The 21,973-nt window shown below is 37.2% G+C and overlaps 1 protein-coding gene across 1 annotated transcript in view; it reads right to left on the bottom strand.

Moving 5' to 3' along the window:
• Window positions 1-21,973, bottom strand: part of LOC102838153 (E3 ubiquitin-protein ligase E3D-like) — a 125,620-nt gene that overhangs the window by 89,921 nt on the left and 13,726 nt on the right. Inside the window, exons 3-4 of the mRNA XM_006873278.1 lie at window positions 10,837-11,068; window positions 4,239-4,308 (exon numbers count right to left, since the gene is read on the bottom strand). Coding sequence (XP_006873340.1) covers window positions 4,239-4,308; window positions 10,837-11,068 — 302 coding nt within the window. The remainder of the gene's footprint in view (window positions 1-4,238; window positions 4,309-10,836; window positions 11,069-21,973) is intronic.

Below are 21,973 nucleotides of genomic sequence, written 5' to 3'. Positions count from 1 at the left end.
GGGATATATTCAAGGTCATATTTTGGCTCTCATGGACTTGTTTTCATTTTCTTCAGCTTCAGTTTGAATTTGCATATGAGTAATTGATGGTCTGTTCCAGCCTGCCCCTGGACTTGTTTTCACTGATGATATGGGACTTTTCCATCATCTCTTTCTGCAGATGTAGTCAGTATGATTTCTGTGTATTCCATCTGGTGAGGTCTATGTGTATAGTCATCTCTTATGCTGTCTAAAGAAGGTATTTGAAATTAACAAATAATTGATTTTGCAGAATTCTATCATGCGTTCTTCAGCATCATTTCTATCACCAAGGCCATATTTTCCAACCATTGATATGGTCAAAGAAGTAAAATAATCTACTGATTCCACCTTATAATGGGAAATTCTTTACTGCAACCTTCTTGCCTTTGCTTCAACCCTAGAGGCTCATAGGTCTCTAAGCTTGCTTAAATCTCTCACCCTGGGATTTCCTTTTCTTGCTCTTTTATGACAGACGTCCTATTTCTCAACTCCCATGTCATCTCTGTCTAGGTTAAATTCCTTCTTTTGGTGAAATATATTCTGAGGTAAATTTCTGAGGAAAATGTGACTTTGAGGTCTATTTTTTGAGACCTTGAATTTCTAAAAATGAATTTGGCACCTTCATGCTTGAGTGAAGGTTTGACTATGTATAGAATTCTGGCTTGAGAAGTTTCTCCTTCCAAAGTTTGAAGTCATTGTTTCACTGACTTCTGGCTTTCCTCATTCTGTTAGGAAGCTCACTGTCATTTGCATTCCTAATCTTTTGTATGCTACCTGGCTTCTTCTCTTTTCAAATTTCATCCTCAGTGTTCTGAAATTATTCAATGATGTGTTTTGGAGTGTTGTTATTGTTAAGTGCTGTCAAGTTGGTTCCAACCCTTAGCAGCCCTGTACAGGGTTTCCAAGGAGCACCTAGTGAGCTTGAACTGCTGACCTTGCAGTTCAAACCCACTTTGCAGTTCAGTGCATTAACAACACACAGCACCACACTGCTTCTGTATGCTACCTGGGTTTTTCTCTTTTGAAATTTCATCCTCAGTGTTCTAAAATTATTCAATATGTTTTGGACTAGCTCCCAATAACTATAAGGGGCACTTAGTGGGTCCTTTCAGTGCAGAAATGCAAATAATGCTTTTTAAATAATTTTTAGTTCTGAAAACAGTATTGTAATATGGATTTTCTTATTTGTTTTTTAAAATAATTTTCAACACCCTGTTGTCTCTATTACCTTTAGAATTTCTGTTTGCTAAATGCTTGGTGCCTTCAAAAATTCAGTTCACTCATTCATTCAACAATATTTACCAAGTGACAATGCTATACATTGTCCTAACTACTGAAGTTACTTGTAATTGCTGTTGTTAAGTGTTGTCGAATCAGTTCCAGCTCACAGCAATACTGTTTGAGGTTTCCCAGGAGCAGCTGGTAGGTTTGAACCACTGACCTCACAGTTAGCAGTTCAGTGTTTATCCTACAGCATCACACCAGGACTGAGGGTAGAGTGATAAACAGACAAGGCTCCGATTCTCCGGAAGCTCACATAACAATGTCTTTCCAATTTTTCATCTCTACCTTTAAATCTATTTTCTGGGGCTATTACCTCACTTTTATCTCCCAGTCCTTTGAGTAGATGTTCAATAAGTTATTACATTTTAATTCTAAGTTCTCTGAATTATAAAGTCCATATTATTTCATTTCTCCAACCCCTTGAAATCAAAATTGTCATCACTGAGTTGATTCTGACTCATAGGACAGAGTAGAAACGCAACATAGGATTTCAAAGTCTGTAACCTGGTGCTACAGGATAGTACACTGGACCGCAAGGTCCGTTTTATTGCATGGTCGGCAGTTCAAACCTCAGAAACGTTATAAGTAGAACTGACTTGATGGCACTTAACAACAAAAACAAACAATCTTTACAGAAGCTGACTGATAACTTTTCTTAATGCAGAGTGGCTGGTGGGTTTGAACTGCTGTTCTTTCAGTTGGCAGACAAATGCTTGACCACTTTGTCACCAGAGCTCCTTTTTCATTTCTCCAAGAACATTTATTATGTTCAGGTTTTGTTTTGGTGTCGTTTTTAAGGTCTTCTCCCATTATCTACATAGCCTTCTTCTTCTAAGCCTTTATGCAGCTTGCTTGCTTATTTATTTATTTTCTTGGTGTGGCGCTGTAGAATAAGCACAAGGTTGATTTAAATTGCAAGGTCAGAGGTTCAAACTCACCAGCCACTCCCTGAGATGAACTCAACTATCGAGTTGGTTCCGACCCAGAGCTACCCTGTATAGGGTTTCCAAGGAGCAGCTCGTGAGCTTGAACTGCCAACCTTGCAGATCAAACCGACTTTGCAGTCCAGCGCATTAACCTACAGCGCTACACCAGGACTCCTGTTGGAGGTCTCCCCAAGTATTTGGTGTTCTTCAGCAAGCCATTCAGTGTTAAGTACAGGCAGTAAAATGCTAAGAGGAAGCTCCAGTGTGTAGGGGAACATCTGCTAACTGCAAGGTAGCTGAATACAACCAGTCTCTGCATGGAAACCTTTTCCCTGGTTGGACCTGGTGATGGCTGATGTTGTGTTACCAGCCCAGTGCTTATCCTGAATCACTGAACAGTCTCCTACCTGAAGGATATGAGCAAGTTACAAACTGAACAGAGGACCTAGGAGTCTAATATATAGACTTTTGAACTAATCAACCTGCTTCCAGCCCCTTACCTCAGACTGCCTTCCTTGTAAACTTGTTATTGTTAAGTGCCATGGAGTTGGTACTAACTCATAGCAAGTCTGTACAGGTTTTCTGAAGAGCAGTTGGTGGTTTTGAACTGCCAACATTATAGTTGACAGTCTAGTGCTGATCCCACAGTGCTACACCAAGAGTCCTTATAAACTGATATCTCAAAATTCTGAACTGTTATGGTGTTCTACAGTGAATATTGCCTTGTTCCTCACCAAAATGGCCTTTGGCAGATACTACATTGTAGCTTTTTCCAAGTATGTTACCATGACTCTCTCTTACAGCTTTAAAGATTTCAAAAACTCGTTTACATCTCCTTTTCATTTCTCTTTCTCCTTGTGTATGTGCATTGGTTTGTGCCTTAACTGTCATTTTAATCAGGCTTCACACAGAAAAGAAAATTCACTTTCTTTAACTAGAAGCCTTAAAGTTTTCTAAATTAATGAAAAGGTGTGCTTTTATTCTTCAAAAATGCCACTGAGTGTAGGATTATTTCCTACTTATTCCTCCTTTTCTTCTTACTATAAGCAGATAAGTACAAGATTTTGATTATTTCAAAAACAAATAAAAAATACCACCATCTCCTGGTTTGGCACTGTGGAATAATGACTGGTCTGCAAGGTCTGTTTGAACCACAAGGTTGGCAGTTCAAACTCAGCAGCCACTCCTCAGAAACTCTATATAGGGTCACTATAAGTTGGAACAGACTCAACAGCACTTAACAACAACAATCTTTCCATTAAGATCAATAACTTCACTTAAAATCCTAATTACTAATTAATCATATTAAAAGCAATTATTCACCACTCACAGAGCAAACACCACATGTTGCAGCTTTCTAGACATTTTAAAGCTGTACTTTTAAATAGTGACGCACTTTAATTATCAGGATGTTCAGTATTATCATTTAAAGCAGTATAGCAGACTTTACATAAAACATAATTTAACACTACTAAGAAGAAGAAACAAGGAACAAATACAAGACTCAGAATGTGTCTCTGCGTTCAACAGAGCTTCTTCAATCTACTCCTCAGTCATCAAAAAACAATATGAAATAGCACTGAGGCAGACAGCAGCCAAGAAGAGCAACGTCTCAGACTCTGGGTACCAACTCTTGTGACTGAAGAGTTGTGTTAAGTAAAGGTTTTAATCTTCTTTAAGAAAGACTTTTCTACAAACTTTATACTGTTGCTTGCTTTATATCTACAAAAGTATACGGAAAAACTGAAATTGACTCACATACTTAATTGCTTAAAACTCAATCCTATGTACCTATAAAAACCAAAACATAAAAATTTCTTGGCATATTGGATGATATTGGCTAGTTGGGTTTATGCTTTAAAAAGCATCTATTGTTTGACATATATTAATCATCTATCTTTCCAAATGTAATTTAAATTCTTGCTCTACTTCTTTTGTTTTTTGTTTTTTATCTTTCTTAATAACAAGTTAATGATCTTGGCTTTTTTTTTTTAATGAAATCCTTACCTGATGACATGGTTTCTCCCAGTGTTACCTTGCAACGCTTACAAATTACTTTGGTATTTGCCTTTGGTTTCTGTAGAATAGAAAAAATGTCATTTAAATGTCATTCAGCTTTTCTTAAAAGGAATATATAATTTTAACATAGTCTCCAGAGTATACATTGAACTTTACATTTTATTCTGCCCTCTGCTAAATACTAGGAATACATTTTGTTTCTGTACATAATTCATATGCGTAGATTTCTGTTGTTCAAACCTAAAGACTAAATGATGCACAGATGAACTTTTCCACACCTAGCCCTTTCTTGACAAGCCAGATATTGCCAAGTTAATTTGAACAATAAACACCTTACATTTACAAAAAGTGCTCTGAAATATCTCTATAATTTATAGCAGGCAGATGATGAGCAAGAAAGGAAGAGAGGGTAGGTGACTTGCCTTAACTCATATGTCTAGAAGAGACAGAACTTGAACTCAAATTATTTTGACTTCACATCCAGTTTAATTATTGTAAAAGTTAAGTGTTGTCAAGTCAGTTCTGGTTTATAGTGTTCTGATTTGTAGTGATCCTTTGTACAACAGAATGAAATACTGCCCTGTCCAGAGCCACTCCACAACCATTGCCATGTTTGAGTTCATGGTTGCAGCCACTGTGTCAATCCATATCCTTGAGGGGCTTCCTCTTGTTTGTTGACTCTATTTTACCAAGCATGACATCATTCTCCAGAGACAGCTGCCTCCTGATAACATGTCCAAACTAATAGAAATGAAGTCTCACCACTCTTGCTTTCAAAGAACATTCTGGTTGTACTTTTTCCAACACAGATTTGTTCCTGTTTCAGGTAGCCCACAGAGTATTCAATATACTTCAGTAGCATCATACTTGAAATGTGTCAATTCTTCAGTCTTCCTATTACTACCCACGATTCAGAAGGTGAAAATATTTAAAGATGATGTAATTCTACTTTTCAACTTATGTTACGGTATGCAATATAACTACATAAATGAGCAGTGATCTGGGACAATTTCCTGAAACATCCTTATTTCAAAACAGTAAAACTTATTATTTAATTATTTGGGATACAGATGAAAATGACTAGCCGTGTGACCTAATCATTATAGCAATGAAAAAATGCCTTTTCATATTCCACAGTACTGATCTTTGTTACAGTCATAAAGCACTTCTCCAAAACAGATAGACTAGAAGAAGGCAGAAGCTCAGGTTGGGAGGGAGAAGGATTAGTTCTGAAATTCTGGCCACTTAAAGTTCTCCTACTTGCGAAACCAAACAATCCAGAGTATTGATCTAAATGAAGGAGGGCAGTTAACTTTCTTTTGTAAGGAAACACATTTAATTCATCTCAGGAGTGAGTCTAAATTCATTGTTGTTGTTGTTAAGTGCTGTCAAGTCGGTTCCGACTTATAAAGACCCTGTATAGGCTTTCTGAAGAGCAGCTGGAAGGTTTGAATTGCTGACCCCGTGGTTTGAAGTTCAGTGCTGATCCTATAGCACCAATCACATTTCATGTATAATAAATTGCTACTTCCTAAACCATTACATGGAGTCCTGGTGTGGCACTGTGGGTTAATGCGCCAGACTGCAAAGCCATTTGAACTATAAGGTCAGCAGTTCAAGCTCACTAGTCACTCCTCAGAAACACTATACAGGGTCGCTATGGGTTGGAACCGACTCAACAGCACTGAACAACAACAACAGTTACATAGGATAGCTGGTGGCACTCTAGGATCAGTACTGGACTGCTAACCACAAGCTTAGCAGTTCAAACCCACCAGAAGCTCTGTGGAGAAAGATGAGGCTTTCTGCTCCCGTAAAGATTTCCAGCTATGAGTCAGGGCTAACTTGATGGCACCTAATAACAATAGATCTGTTTTGGAAGAAGTACAGCCAGAGTGCTCCTTGGAGGCCAAGATGGTTAAACTTCGTGTCTCATACTTTGGACATATTGTCAGGAGGGAATAGTCACTGGAGAAGGATGTCATGCTGGGTAAGATAGAGGGTCAAAGAAAAAGAGGAAGACCCCCCAATGAGATGGATCCGCCAGGTGGCATCATTGATGGCATCGAGTGTGGCAGCGGTAGTGAGGTTGGCCCAGGATCGGACATTGTTTCGTTCTGCTGTGCATGGGGTCACTATGAGTCAGTTCCGACTCGATGGCACCTGACAACAACAACAATAACAAGCAGTTGTATATGAAGCATATTGAGTTCCATAGATCTGCTGTTAGTAACTGATATACCAGATATTTGAATTCAGGTCCCTCAGATGTTAAAAGAAGTGTCCTAGTGTTTTAAGCACAATACCAAGTGTTTTCCAAACTACAGCTCACATCACTAGTGAATCATGGAACAAATTTAATGGGTTACAGATTACAATTTGCTATAATGAAATAGTATAGAATATAGCTGTGCTTTAAACAACAAGTAAGTATAGCTTCAAGAAACTTTTGCTTCAAGGGTGTGGGAGAAAGAGAGAGAGGATCTTGACGAAAACATTTATCTTCTTTAGTTTGGGGTCAAAAAGTCAAATACAATCGTGAAACTAATCCTGGGGTATTTCTCTGTGATTCATCTTCTCTCTCAACCTCATACCCAGGCTACTAATAAAACTCTGAACATGCCCTTGGGTTCTTCCCCACATGAAGGAACCCTGAGCTGATCTCTTCAAACACAAAAAAATCCTTTGGTAATATGAATGTTTAATCCACTTTTTTTGTCTAATCTAGCTGCAGGATTTGCAGAGATTCTCCAGTCTTTCTCTAAAAATCTCTGCTTAGGAAACAAAAGTATAACATACGCTCCATAACTCATATCAGACCTGGCTCAAAAATGTATCAAGGCTTATTCATGAAGGGGCTTCACAGACTTTGTCACCTCTTGCCTTTCCATTGACATCCTTATAGCCAATGAATCAGAGACAGCAGGTCTCAGAGCCCAATAAAGATGGGTTACTCAATGTATAGGGTCACTTCCATCATTGGTAGTGGACCAAAACAAGGCAGGTACTAATTTGTTCAAGGTCCAGGCAGGTTACAAGACGACACCTCAATAACCAGTATGTTCAACTGTAAAAGTTCTGTGTTTTCTTATAGTAAAACATAGTTTTGTGACTCCAAATTTATAGTAAAAATGTATTTTAAAGGTTTAATTTTGTACAAGTTAAATTGTACCCAAAGCTAAGACCTCATGTAAAAATTAATATACAGTATTAGAGTACCAATGATTCAGAAGAAATAGTTTTTCTAAACAAAGTAGAAAATTTTGTCAGGCACTCTTTTATATATTTCAATTATAATTACTCTGGTAGCACATTTAATTTTTTCTTTCAACAAGACAGGAAACATGTGATCTGTTTGATTGCTTGATTATTTTCTAAGATTCTACCTTTATCAGTTTTTTAATCTGATCAGAAGAAATTACCTCAACCAACCAAATGCGTGGCTAGTGATTCAAACAGAGCTACAGTAAAAGACATTTCTGAGACAATTAGTAAAATCTGTAAGTTGTTAAGTGCCCTCGAGTCAGTTCAGACACATAGAGACCCTTTATAAGGGTTTCCTAGGAGTGGCTAGTGAGCTTGGATCACTGACTTTGTGGTTCAAACCAACTTTGCAGTTTAGCACATTAACACACAGCGCCACACCAGGACTCCAAAAAATCTGCATATGGAGCGCTTATTTGAATCATCAAGGAATGATTGTTCATTTCGTTAAGTGTGATAATGAAACTGTGGTTATGTAGGAAAAATTTCATACATACAGTATATACTGGAGCATGTAGGAATGCAATGACACAGTGTCTGAGATTTGCTCTGGAGCACTTCAGTGAAAGAAAAAGAAAAAAGAAATAGGTAAAGCATAACTGACGAATCAGGAAGATTGCTATATTGAGGTTCACGATAACATTCTTTTTTCACTTTTGTGAATGTTTGCAAATTCAGGAGTTCATTTTCTGAAACAAACAAATGGAAACGCATGGACTTAACCAAACAAACAAATCACTAAAATCATTAAATTAGTATTAAGTACTCCATAAAAGAGAGTCCTTGTGTGGCACTGTAGGATAAGCACTGTATAGGGTTTCCAAGGAGCAGCTGGTGGGTTTGAACCACTGACCTTGAGGTTCAAACTGACTTTGAAGTCCAGTGCTTGACCTACAGTGCCACACCAGTTGTGCTGTCTAGGAGTAATATAATCAAAATTGAATTTTGTTTTATCTTGAAAAATAGAATAAAGTCATATTGTGACTATACTTTTTAATCCTAGAATAATATTGTAAATCTAATAAAGGTTGAGGCACCATCTTTACGATCCTAGTGCAGGTACAACATTTTTATTATGTTGGTAAGAACCAAAATTAGCACAAGAGATGATAAGTGAATGTAAGAATAAGGGAAAATACTTCACAGGCAGCATCTGAAAATAAAGAATGCATCCTGCCACAACCAGAGAGACACAAATATATATACACTAGACAGTATTAAGAGAAAGAAATTATTATCAAACTTTGTTTTTTGTGGTATTTTCAAACACCAGATATTTATTAAGATCTAGTTGTTACTGTTGTTAAATGCCGTTGAGTCGGTCCCAACTCATAGCGACCCTGTGTAGGGTTTCCAGGGATCGTCTGGTGAATTTGAACTGCCGTCTTTGCTATATGACACTTGTCTAAAGAATAACTCTGCTTTGGAATGCAGATTTTTGTACCTATGTATAAAGGAAATATTAAAGTAAGTTGTATAATGAAGCAACCTAACAGTGTGGGAACTGAACAGAGCAAGTATGAAAGAAAGACATTGTTGTAGACTAATTAAATCAATATATCTGAGAGATGGCATGGCTGCTCAGAGAGGTGGATTAGCTCCCTGTCCTCATTTTTATTTTATTTTCTGTTGTTTCAATTTCTAAGGACCCTTGGTACTGTCTCGCCAAAAAAATGTTTCCCAAGAGATACCATTAGGATGCTGTTTCACCATGTGACATTTCAAAACCCTGCTAGATGGCTAGACTGGGTTATATGAGAAATAGGTTTTCAATAACAGAGAGCAACCTTGTTCCCACAGGAGCCTTGAGAATACTGTTCAAGCATGTCCCTCCAAATTTATGTTACTATTTTGGTCACAGGCATAATCTTTCAGCAGCTACAATATGCAATTAAAGTGAAACTTTCATCTAGGCTAACCTGAAAACAATCTTGCCAACAGCAGCTAGTCATGAGAGTAATTCCCCACAGTTTCCTTGCTACTAAAATTCTAATGGCGTCCATTAACACACAGCATTACTGTTTACAATTAAGGAAAATTCTTACCAATTGGCTTCATGTATCTAATAAAAATACAAGTTTGAGAAAAATAACATCATTACAGAATGCATAGTCTATCTAAACAGGGAAATGGTTAGTCTGTCTCACTTCCTCTTTCTCCACTCTTCACATCTTCTAAATATTTTAAAATATACAAATGTAGATAAAAAATACAAACAATATGATCAGATTAAATATAAGTATAACAAATTTGGATTAGCTTCTTACCGCTTACCTTTTAAAAATACAAAATGGTAAAACACAATCATTTAAAATGAACCATATGCAGATTCAGGAATTGGTGTTCATGAAGTAGATAAGGCACAAAAGTCATTTGAACTGACATCAATTTAGCCATAATATTTGAAGAACTTCCTTAACAGTCCCCAAAATAGAAAATATTTCTATAAACTAATTTACAAGCAAGGAGATGGCCAACTGTTGCGTGTTTCCTGTTGATAGCCCCATCTTATTACAAAAATTAAATGCTGTCTAAGCAAAATTTTTAAACAATGTTTCAGTTTCTACCAATAATCAGACATTACAATGAATATTCTCTGGCAGTGATTTTCCTTACTTTTTAAATCACATATGTACCAACTTGCCATCAGAGGAATGATTTCTCACAAGGGTCAACTCAATGCCATTGATTTTCTTTTAAAATAAAGTAAGCCACTTGTTCTCTACAGTTAGAGAAAATTGTCTTTTCCCTAAAGCAACTTATATAGCAAGAGTCACCTGACTTCACATTGTCAAGCACTAACTTAGAACCTACAGCATAAGCTTTATTTGCATGTTTGGGCTCCTCCATTTCCTCCTTTTCTTAGAAATTTCTTGTCTAGTGTTATGACATCAGCAGAAATCTAGACTATGGGCAGACACAGTAGATACCTATGCCTGTGGCACTGTAGGATAAGTACTTGACTGCTAAAACCTACCAGTCACTCCTTGGAAAGTCTATACAGGGTCGCTATGAGTCAGAACCCACTCAACGGCACTTAACAACAACAACGAGGATAGCATTTTGGTTTACAAAATAGTAGCACTCCCATTTCTGTGCATAAAGAAATCCTCTTCCCCTTATTCCTCCATGACTACTTCTGTTTAATATCATATGCCCTTCCTATAGCAATAGAATAGAAATTGGCGAACAGAGGCAGTTGAAAATAATCTATTCCACTCTTAGAATGGTCTGTGTAACAAGTTTGAATTAAGAAAATTTTTGAGAAACTAGTATCTAAGTCAACTTCAAAATCAGCATTTATTTTGAAAATACATTTTACCAATTCATAACGGTTCTCAGAAGAAAGAGAATGTGTCTCCATTTGGTCTAGTTCAGGTCCTGGAAGCCTTGAATTGTTTCTTAATTTCACCAAGAAGAAAGAGTCTCCAATGAAACAGTCATTCTCTTGTGGATGAAGCGGCTTATTAGCAAAGGGGTCAGGATGACAGCACCACTCTCCAACTAGAGCTCCCCAGTTTTCACTCGGTAGTGGGAGTACCCTTAGGAGCTTCCTAGAAGAAAGAGGAAATACTGTTTTCCACTAAACAAAATAAAACTTAAACATTTTCATTAAATCAACAATAAAGATAAAAGAAACTCATCAGCTATATTACTGGCATTGTTAATTTTTCCCCAACTATAAAATATATACTACCAACAAATAATTTTGAAAACATAGAAAGGTATAAAGAAAAGAAAAGTCACCCATTTCTCACTACCCAAAGTCAAGTATATTTCCTTGCCGATATAGGGTTTCTGGAGTCCTGGTGTAGCGCTATAGGAAAAGCACTGGATCTCAAGGTCGGTTTGAACTACAAGGTTAGCAGTTCAAACTCACCAAGTCGCGCCTGGAAAACCCTCTACAGGTTTGTTATGGGTCAGAACCAACTCGACAGCACTTTACAACAACATTATGAATCATGATATAACTGTGCAAAAAGTAATAAAAACATGATAATACTAACATATATTCTCATATCCTAACTTTATATACATGTGTAGAAACATGTGAATTAAAAGGATGTTGTTGTTGTTAAGTGTTGTCAAGTCAGTGGCAACTCAATATAGGGTTTCCAAGGAACAGCTGGTGAGCTTGAACTACCAACTTTGTGGCTCAAACCTACTTTGCAATCCAGTGCATTAACCCACAGTGCCACACCAGGACTCTATGACTCATAATTGTTGTTGTTGTTAAAGTTCCTACCAGTGCTCCTTATAGCTCCACAATATTCTATTCTATAGGTAAGCCATAACTTCTTAAATAAATTTCTCCCTGTTAGATATTTAAGTTGTTCTAAGTTTATCAATACCATAACATGTGATGGACATTCTTATTAGAAAAATTTTTTGCATGTCTAATTATTTCCATGGAAAAAAATCATGTATATGTAAGGGAAAGCCAAATGATATTAATAATTTAAGACCTTATACCTGGATTGTTGTTGTTGTTGTTGTTAAGTGTCATCGAGTTGATTCTGAACCACAGCAACCCTGTATAAGGTTTCTGAGGAGCAGCTTGTGAGCTTGAACTGCCAACCTTGCAGTTCAAACAGCTTTGCAGTCTGGCGCATTAACCCACAGCGCCACACCAGAATCCCATACTTGGATTAGCAAACTGCTTTCTAGAAAAGTTGTACCCATCTACAATCCATCTATCCACTTAACTTTCTTAGAATTGAATACTATTACCTGTTCATCTCTATCAATTTAATGGATAAAAATATTCCCAATATTGTTTTTAATGAGCAATTCATAAGTTGCTGATGGGTTTAAACTGTCTTCATATTTATTGACCATTCTGTTCTTTCTATACCTGTGATCAATGACTATTTTTCCAGTGAGATACTGTATTTTATGCAAACAATATATGCCTGCTATGTTTGTTTGCCAACTGCTTCCTCCCTCTCGGAGATATTTTTGTAAGTGCCACTATGCCATTTTTTTTTTACATGTTACTGTAAAAGAAAAAAAAAAAAAATAGCATGGTACATTTACAAATAGTATACTGCTGCTGCTGCTGTATGTCACGGAGTCAGTTCCAACTCATAGCAATACTGCACAGGGTTTCTGAGGCTGTCAATCATGGGTGGGGAACCTTTTATCTGCCAAAGTTTGTCATGTCATTCACAGTCCATACAAAATTATCAACTTAACTATTAACCTGCTATATTTGAACTCCTGGCATGGTGCTGTAGGATCAGTACTAGACTGCAAACCACAAGGTCAGCAGTGCAAACCCATCAGCTGCTCCTTGGAAACCCAGATAGGCTTGCTGTGAGTTGGAACTGACTCAATGGCACTTAACAATAACGACGGCAATGTGATGACTAGAACTATGGTTGTCTTGGCAAGGTCTGACAAAATGATTCTGAGGGCCTTATATGGCCAGCACATTTCCCACCCTGGCTTTAAATCTTGACAGGAGCCTCATCTTTCTCCTGTGGATGGTTAGCAGCCCAACGCTGAAATCATTTTAAATTTACAGAAAAGTTACAAAAATAATACAGGTAGTTCCGCTATATACTTCACCCAACTTCCTCTTATGTTAACATCTTACATAGGCAAGTACACTAGTGAAAACTACACACTTTATGTGAATTTCACCAGTTTGACTCACCAGTATCCTTTTTTTCCATTCCAGGATCTAATCCATACCACATAGCATCTAGTCATCATGTCTCCCTAGTCTCCTTTGGTCCATGGCAGTTTCTCAGCCTTTCCTTTTTTCAAAATTTGAGAAATTTGAAAAATATTGGTCAAGTTTTCTATAGAATGTCCTACAATTTGAGTTGCCATTTTCTTATGATTAGACTAGGGTATGGGCTTGGGGGGAAGAATACAACAAAGGAGAGTTTCCTTCTCATCACATCATATCAGAGGGTACATCATATCAACATGACTTATCTATCATTAGTTATGTTAACCTTGGTCACTTGGTTAAAGTGTATCTGCCAGGTTTCTCTACTATAAATTGAATTTGTATAGCTGTTCTTTGAAAGTCACTGAATCCAGCCCATACTCAAGAAGAGCAAAATTAAACTCCTCTCTTCTATTATTTTAAAAACTTACAACCTCTTTATAACTTTTTGGTTGCTACCAATTTTTTAATGGTTTCATTCCCCTCCTCCTTTGGCCCCAGGATAACAACAGATACCTGAGACTTTAATGCTCACAAAAATAAATAGGGCTTATTTCTTTCTATCTTATATTAGGATGGCCAGTGATATAAGAGCAAAAGAGTGTGCAAAACAATGAGGGGTTTAAAATTGCTCACAAAGATATTTCAAAAATAATTTAGCTATGAGTAATCAGAATCATGCACATGTTCTTAATGCATTGTGATCATAGTATATGCTTAAAGCAACCTGCAGGCTTATGCCTGCTTATGCCAGATATATGAGGGAGAGTCAAAAAGTATTACTACATAACCAGAGAAACCTTTATTAAAACAAAAATATCAGAATTGAACAAATGAAAATATTGTTCCTTGACATATCCTTCATTTGCTCTTGTTGTTCGGTGCCATCAGGTTGGTCCTAACTCATAGAGACCCTGTATAGAGTTTCTAAGGAGCAGCCCGTGGGTTTGACCAGCTGATCTATAATTTAAAAGGCAGTGTTTCCATCTCTCTAGCCCTCCCGCCTCCAAAGAATGCTGTACTATTCTAGTTATACTTTGCCAAACAGTAGTTTTAACATCCTTGAGGGACTCAAATTGTGTTCTTTTAAAAATTTCTTTAAGTTTGAGAAATAAAAAAGTCTGAAGGAGCATGATTAGGGACATGAGATGGATGCAGTTAGGTTTCCCAATGAAATTCTCATAGGACATTCCTTGCTGCCTTCCAAAAATGAGCAGGTGCATTGTCTTGATAAACAAAAAAAAATTCCTTGTTGTTTCTTTTCTGGCCTTATCCTCAAACTTCAAAATAAACCCCCAAGATTATTCTGTGTCCTTTAAGAAAATCTATCAAGATTACCCCCTTGGAATCCAAAATTAGTTACCATAACCTGAGCTGACCTCTCTGCACTGAATTTAATTGGTCTTAATTAAATTTAATTTAAGCAGATTCCCTAGAAAGCCACCATTGTGATTGGACTTTTTTTGTTTTGTTTTTAAAGGTACCCTAAGGAGTCCTGGTATGGCGCTCTGGGCTAATGCGTCAGACTGCAAAGTCGTTTGAACTGCAAGGTTGGTGGTTCAGGCTCACCAGCTACTTCTTGGAAACCCTATACAGGGTCACTATGGGTCAGAATCTACTTGACGGCACTTAAGAACAACAACAAGGAGACTAAGGAGTCCAAGTGTGGTGCTGTGGTTAATGCGTCAGACTGCAAAGCCATTTGAATTGCAAGGTTGGCAGTTAAAGCTCAGCATCTGCTCCTTGGAAACCCAAGTTCTATAAACTAATTTATAGAAACCAACACAGGGTCACTATGGGTTGGAATCGACTCGACGGCACTTAACAACAACAACAAAAAGGAAACTAAAACAAGTGTGTTCTGAGAGAACTTGTCTGCAGTCACACACTGATTGCAGAGACACGTTTAAACATGCTTTATTTAAGAATACAATTGTTCGACTTCGACTGAATTCCTAGTAGCAATACATTTTAATTGTCCCTCACGCATGTTACATAATTTAATGAAATATGTACCATTAAATGAGTTGCTATTTTTTTGGAAACTAAAGACTCTAGAAAATCAAGGTGTTAAAAAAAAAAAAAAATCATGGATGATTTAAATGTGGGAAAGAATTGTAAAACACTGAAAGGAGGGATAAAAATTATGCTATCAGTTTGATTCAAGAATGACTACATTCTCATTCCTCTTTAAAGAAACCCAAACTAGAAATTTTAGTTGATGAATGTAGGATGATTTGTGTGAATAAAGCTACACAGCAGTTGACTCATATTCAACAAAAAGAAATCAGCCCCATATTAAAATACTAATGAATTAATAAACATTTGCATCTTTGCATACTTCTGTTTTATAATTTTCATTAAAATTTCATTATAAACATGTAAGTGACAAAACATGTGCCATTTAAATAATCTTCACATGTATAGTTGTGACAGTCATTGTGTTTATCATGTCAATACCTGTATGTGTTATTACCAATTTTCTATCACGCTTAATAGAAGCTCAGTGTCCCCTAAGCACTGAACCCCCTTGTCCCTACCTCCATCATCAACTTTTCTTAAAATCGCCTTTCCTTTCACCAAGTTAATATGTGTCTACCCTCTAGTTAGTAATTCACACTTCCCTCCTCCCTGACCCCTAGTAACCATCAAAGAATGTTTCTTTTAGGATGAAAATCTTTTCTTAACTTTTTATAACAGTGATCTCATATATTATTTGTCCTTTTGTGATAGACTTTTTTTCTATGTGTTTGTTATTATACCTAGGCTGTTTACCATAACTATGTGCAAAACTTGAGATTAGGAAGTATGAGTCCTTCTACATTGTTGTTATTCTTCAGTAGTACTTTGCTAATCTGGAGCCTCCTTCCTTTCCATACACAGTGAGTGATTAGTTTTTCCATCTCTTGCTGCTCCTTGAAAACTCTATATATGTCACTATGAGTCAGAACTGACTCGACAACATTGAACATCAACAACATCCCATTTATTTAGGGTTTTTTTTTTTTTAACTTCTTGTAGTTAATACAACTATTATTCAAATTTATACACCAACCAATAAAGTCACTGATGATGATATTTAAGAATTCTACCAATTTCTTCAGTCTGAAATTGATCAAATATACAATCAAGATGTATTGATAATTACTGGTGCAATGCAAAGTTTGGAATGCCAAGGTTGGAAACAAAGATGAAAGATCTGTACTTGGAAAATATGCCTTTGGTGACAGAAATGATGCTGGAAATTGCATGATAGAATTTTACAAGATCAATGATTTCTTCATTGCAAATACATTTTTAAACAACATAACAGACAACTATACACATGGGCATTAAACATACACATTAAAATGACTACATCTGTGTAAAGAGATGGTAGAAAATCTCTATATCATCAGCCAAAATAAGGCCAGGGGCAGACTGTGGAACAGACCATCAATTGCTCATATGCAAGTTCAGGATGAAACAGAAAAATTAAAACAAGTCCTCGAGGGCCAAAACATGATCTTGAACATATTCATGTGAATGTAGAGATCATCTGAAGAACAGATTTGATAGATTAGACACTAAAGACTGAAGACTAGAAGAGTTGTGGGATGACATCAAGAACATCATACAGAAAGCAAAAGGTTATTAAGAAGACAAGAAAGAAGGAAAAGGCCAAAATGGCCAAATTTGATGCATTAAACACTGAAACCCAGAAGAGTTGTCTGATGGTATCAAGAACATCATACAGAAGAAAATAAAAGGTCAGTAAGAAGACAAGGCAGCGGTAGTGAGGTTGGCCCAGGATCAGACATTGTTTCGTTCTGCTGTGCATGGGGTCGCTATAAGTCGGTTCTGACTCAATGGCACCTGACAACAACAAGAAGAAGACAAGGAAGAAAGAAAAGACCAAAATAGATGTCAGAAGAGACTCTGAAACTTGCCCTCCAGCCTAGCTAGGCTAAAGAAAATGGAAGAAATGAGGAAGTAAAAGAACTGAACAGAAAGTTTCAAAGGGCAGCTCAAGAAGACAATGTCAAATATTATAATGGAATTTGTAAACACCTGGAGTTAGGGAGTCAAAAGGGAAGAACATGCTCAGTATTTCTCAAGCTGAAGGAACTGAGGAAAAAACGTAAGCCTCAACTTTCAATACTGAAGGATTCTACAGGCAAAATATTGGATGATGTGGAAAGAATCAAAGAAGAGGGAAGGAACACACAGAGTCACTGTACCAAAAAGAAATGGTTGATATTCAATCATTTCAAGAGGTAGTATATGATCAATAATCAAAGGTACTGAAGGAAGAAGTCTACGGTGCATGAAGGCATTGGCAAAGAGTAAGGCTCCAGGATTTGATGGACTACAAACTGAAATCTTTCAATAAACTAATGAATCATTGGCAGCATTGACTCATCTATGCCAAGAAATTTGTAAGATAGCTACCTGAACAACTGATTGGAAGAGATCCATATTTTTGCCCCTTCCAAAGAGAGATGACTCAATGAAATGAGGAAATCATCAGACTATCATTAATATCACATGCAAGTAACATTTTGCTAAAGCTGATTCAAAAATAGCTGCACCAGTACACTGATAGGGAATTTCCAGAGGTTCAAGCCAGACTCAGACAAAAACATGGAACAAGAGATGTAACTGCTGATGTCAGATGGATCGTGGCTGAAAGCACAGAATACCAGAAAGATGTTTATCTTTCCTTTATTGGCCATGCAAAGGTTTTCAACTGTGTGGATAATGACAAGCTATGAACAACTCTGTGGAGAATGAGTATTCCACAACACTTGATTGTGTTCATGACAAAAGGCAGTCTATTTGTACATAGACCAAAGGCAGTCATTCAAAAACAACAAGGGGACACTGAATTGTTTAAAATCAGGAAGGGTATGTACCAGGGTTGTATTCTTTCACCATACTTATTCAAGGATTATATGAAGAACATGGAATTAGGTTTACAAGGTAAACTTATTTAAAACCTGCAATATGCAAATGATATAAGCTTGCTTGCTGAAAGCAAAGAAGACTGAAAACACTTACTGATTGAGGGTTGTCCCTCCATGCAAACAAAACAAAAATCCTCACCACTAGACCAATAAATACCATACATATAAATGGAGAAAAGACTAAAATTGTAAAAAACTTCATTTTGCTTCGATACACTATTAACATTCATTGAAGAGCAGTCAAGAAATCAAATGACATATTGCATTAGGTAAATCTGCTGCACGAGACCTCTTTCAAGTATTCAAAAGCACAGATGTCAGTTAGAGGACTAAGTCACTAAGTGATAGTATTCTCAATAGCTTCATATGCATGTTATAGTTGGACAATGAATAAGGAAGACCACAGAAAAATTGGTGCATTTGAGCTATATGGTGTTGGAGAACATTACCAAGTACCATGGACTACCAGAAATACAAACAAATCTGTCTTGGAAGAAGTACAATCAGAATGCTCTTTAGAAGTCTAGATGACCAGACTTCATCGTTCATAGTTCAGACATATTATCAGGAGGAACTAGTTCCTGGAAAAGGACATCATGCTTGCTAAAGTGAAGGGTCAGCGAAAAAGAGGGAGAACCCAAACAAGATGCACTGTCAAAGTGGCAGCTACATTGGGCTCAAGCTTAACGCTTGTGAGATTGGCACATGACGGGACAGTGTTTCGTTCTGTGGTGCATAGGGTTGCTATGGGTCAGAACCATACTGACGGCACCTAACAACAATTTTTCCTTTGTTAGATTTTCTAGTCATTTATCTATTTTATTAATGCTTCCCAGAAAACAATTTTTGTCTTATTGTTTCTTTCTACTGGTTTTCTGTTTTCTCTTTTATTTATTTCTGCTCTAATCTTTATTATGTCTTTTCTTCTGTTGACTATAGCCTTATTTTGCTGCTCTTTCTCTACTTTTTGGAGATGTTGACTTCACGTATTGATTTTGGTTTTCTTATTTTATGTGTGTCTTACTGCTACAAATAGCTGTCTGAGCACTGCGTTTGCTATGTTCCAAAGGTTTAGGTGTGTTTTGTTTTCATCCAGGAAATTTTTTATCTCATTTTTTATTCCATTAACCAGCAGTTTTAAAGCAGTGCATTAATTTCAAATTTTCATGTGTTTGATTTTTTTTCTTTGATCTTCCTATTACTGACTTCTAATTTGTAGCAGTGTGATCTAAGAAGATGTTTTCTAAATTTCTAAAGTGTTAAAGCAAAGATCTCACTTCGAGGTGAAAGGTGTGCCTGACCCAAACCATGGTATATAATTCCTTCATATGCCTGGGAAAGATAAACAATGACTAAGGAAGAGATGCCTGTGGACATGGCCTTATCATGGACTGCCAAGAACGAACAAATCTGCCTTGGCAGAAACAAGGATGGCGAGACTTCACCTGCTGTACATCGGGCATGTTATCAAGAGGGACCAGTGCGTGGAGAAGGACATATGGTTGGTAGTTGTTGTTGTTATGTGAAGCGGAGTCAGTTCCGACTCATAGTGACCCTGTACAGGGTTTATGAGGCTGTAAATCTTTCTGAGAGCAGAAAGCCTCATCTTTCTCCTGTGGAACAGCTGGTAGTTTTGAACTGCTGACCATGAGATGAGCAGCCTGATTCATAACCACTATGCTACCAGAGCTTCTTATGGTTGGTCGAGGGTCAGTAAAAAAGAGGAAGGCCCTCAATGAGATGGACTGACACAGTGGCTACAAAAATGGGCTCAAACATAGCAACAAAGGATTCTGCAGGGTCAGACAGTATTTTGTTCTGTTGTATATAGGGTTGCTATGAGATGAAACCAACTCGACAGGACCTAACAACAACATAAAGTATGGTATTTTAAATTTAACTTGACCCCATACCATAGTGATTAAGAGCTTAGCTAATGTTATCTGTATAAGATATCAGAACCAAGTAAAAGCCTAAGTTACCAATTATTGCAAAGATAAAAGTGTTTTTATAGCAAAAATTTTCCCTGATATTTTGAAAACATAAACTGTTAAAGAAGAGAAGATATATTTTAATCACAGCTCTACTGAAATTATGTTCCTATTCATAGAAACCCTATACAGGATTTCTGTTGGTTGAGCCACCAACCTTGTGGCTCAAACTGACCTTGTGGTCCAGTGCTTATTCTACAGCAGCACACTTACCTAAGTTCCTGAGAAATAAAATTTGGTATGATCAATTTCACAAAAGAACTATAAATATAAGAGATACAATTCTTTTTCAAGGAACATTTTACATGGACAACTAGCTGGAGCTTAGAAAAAGAGGAAAATGATTTCTTAAAAATTTCTTTAAGATTCTATGATGAGCTTAGTAGCAAAAGGAGGGGAGTGATTGACTATGCAGTCCAGGAGCAGAGGTCCCTGGAACCATCAAGGGAGAAGAGCGTAGTGCAGGACCCTACCCAGAGAAGCAGTGATGCCTAGGATGAGGCAAAGACAATGACATGGAGAGATGGAGCAGCTGGGGACTCAAGACCCAGAGAGGGAGAGGGACTGTGTGCTGATGACCAGGGGGCAGGCTTGCAGGGTATACCCTTGGATTGGTTGATGATGTATGGAGGGGATTGTAACCATGGCAATGAAACGATATACGATAGAATGAATGTAAAGCTAACATTCTCCCATGTAAACTATCACATAATTCACAATTGTTGTTGTTGTTGTTAAGTACCGTGGAGTCAGTTCCGAGTCATAGTGACCCTGTACAGGGTTTCCAAGGCTGTAAATCTTTACGGGAGCAGAACGCCTCATCTTTCTCCCGCAGAACAGCTGGTAGTTTCAAACTGCCGACCTTGAGGTTAGCAGCCTGATTCATAACCACTATGCTACCAAAGCTCCTTATAATTCACAATAAAACATTTAAATTAAAAAAAAAGATTCTATAATGAATAAAAACACAATAAATTTTAAAAAGCTGATTGTTGTAGTGCATCTTGAGCGTTAACCAATTTGAGGAAATGATAGGTACACAACTTTAATCGATGCTACAGAGTGTTATGATATTTTAATTACTAATCAAACAGCATATAGATATGAAAATGAAATGTCCCTTAACTTTAAAGCTAACTATTAATCAATGTTAATAAAAATGGTAGTAACAATGGCAATAACATTGTTAATAACAATACAATTACAGATAAGATTCTAACCAATAGGAGCCTTTGTGGTACAGTAGTTACGCATTTGACAGCTAACAAAGAGGTTTCTGTTGTTGCTGTTGTTAAGTGCCATCGAGTCAGTTCCAACTCATGGCGACCCTGTATGTTGTTACTGTTTAGTGCCATCAAGTCAGTTCTGACTGATGGCAACCCTGTATGTTGTTGTTGTTAAGTGCCATCGAGTCAGTTCCAACTCATGGCGACCCTGTATGTTGTTACTGTTTAGTGCCATCAAGTCAGTTCTGACTGATGGCAACCCTGTATGTTGTTGTTGTTAAGTGCCATCGAGTCAGTTCTGACACATGGAGACCCTGTATACAGTTTCCGAGGAGCGGCTAGTGAGCTTGAATCACCAACCCTGCAGTTCAAACCTACCTGGTAGTCCAGCGCATTAACCCACAGTGCCATACCAGAGCTCCAACAGAGAGGTTGTTGTTGCTGTTGTTAGGTGCCATCAAGTTGGTACCGACTCATACCTTATGCACAGCAGAACAAAACACTGCCCAATCCTGGGCCAACCTCACTATCGTTGCCACACTTGAGTCCATTGATGCTGTCACTTTGTCAATCCATCTCTCACAGAGAAGTAAGTGGTTCAAACTCACCAACTACT

Source organism: Chrysochloris asiatica, unplaced genomic scaffold (assembly GCF_000296735.1).
Source record: "Chrysochloris asiatica unplaced genomic scaffold, ChrAsi1.0 scaffold00233, whole genome shotgun sequence".
In the NCBI taxonomy this organism is placed as follows: Eukaryota; Metazoa; Chordata; class Mammalia; order Afrosoricida; family Chrysochloridae; genus Chrysochloris; species Chrysochloris asiatica.
This window is presented reverse-complemented; position numbering and strand designations above follow the sequence as displayed.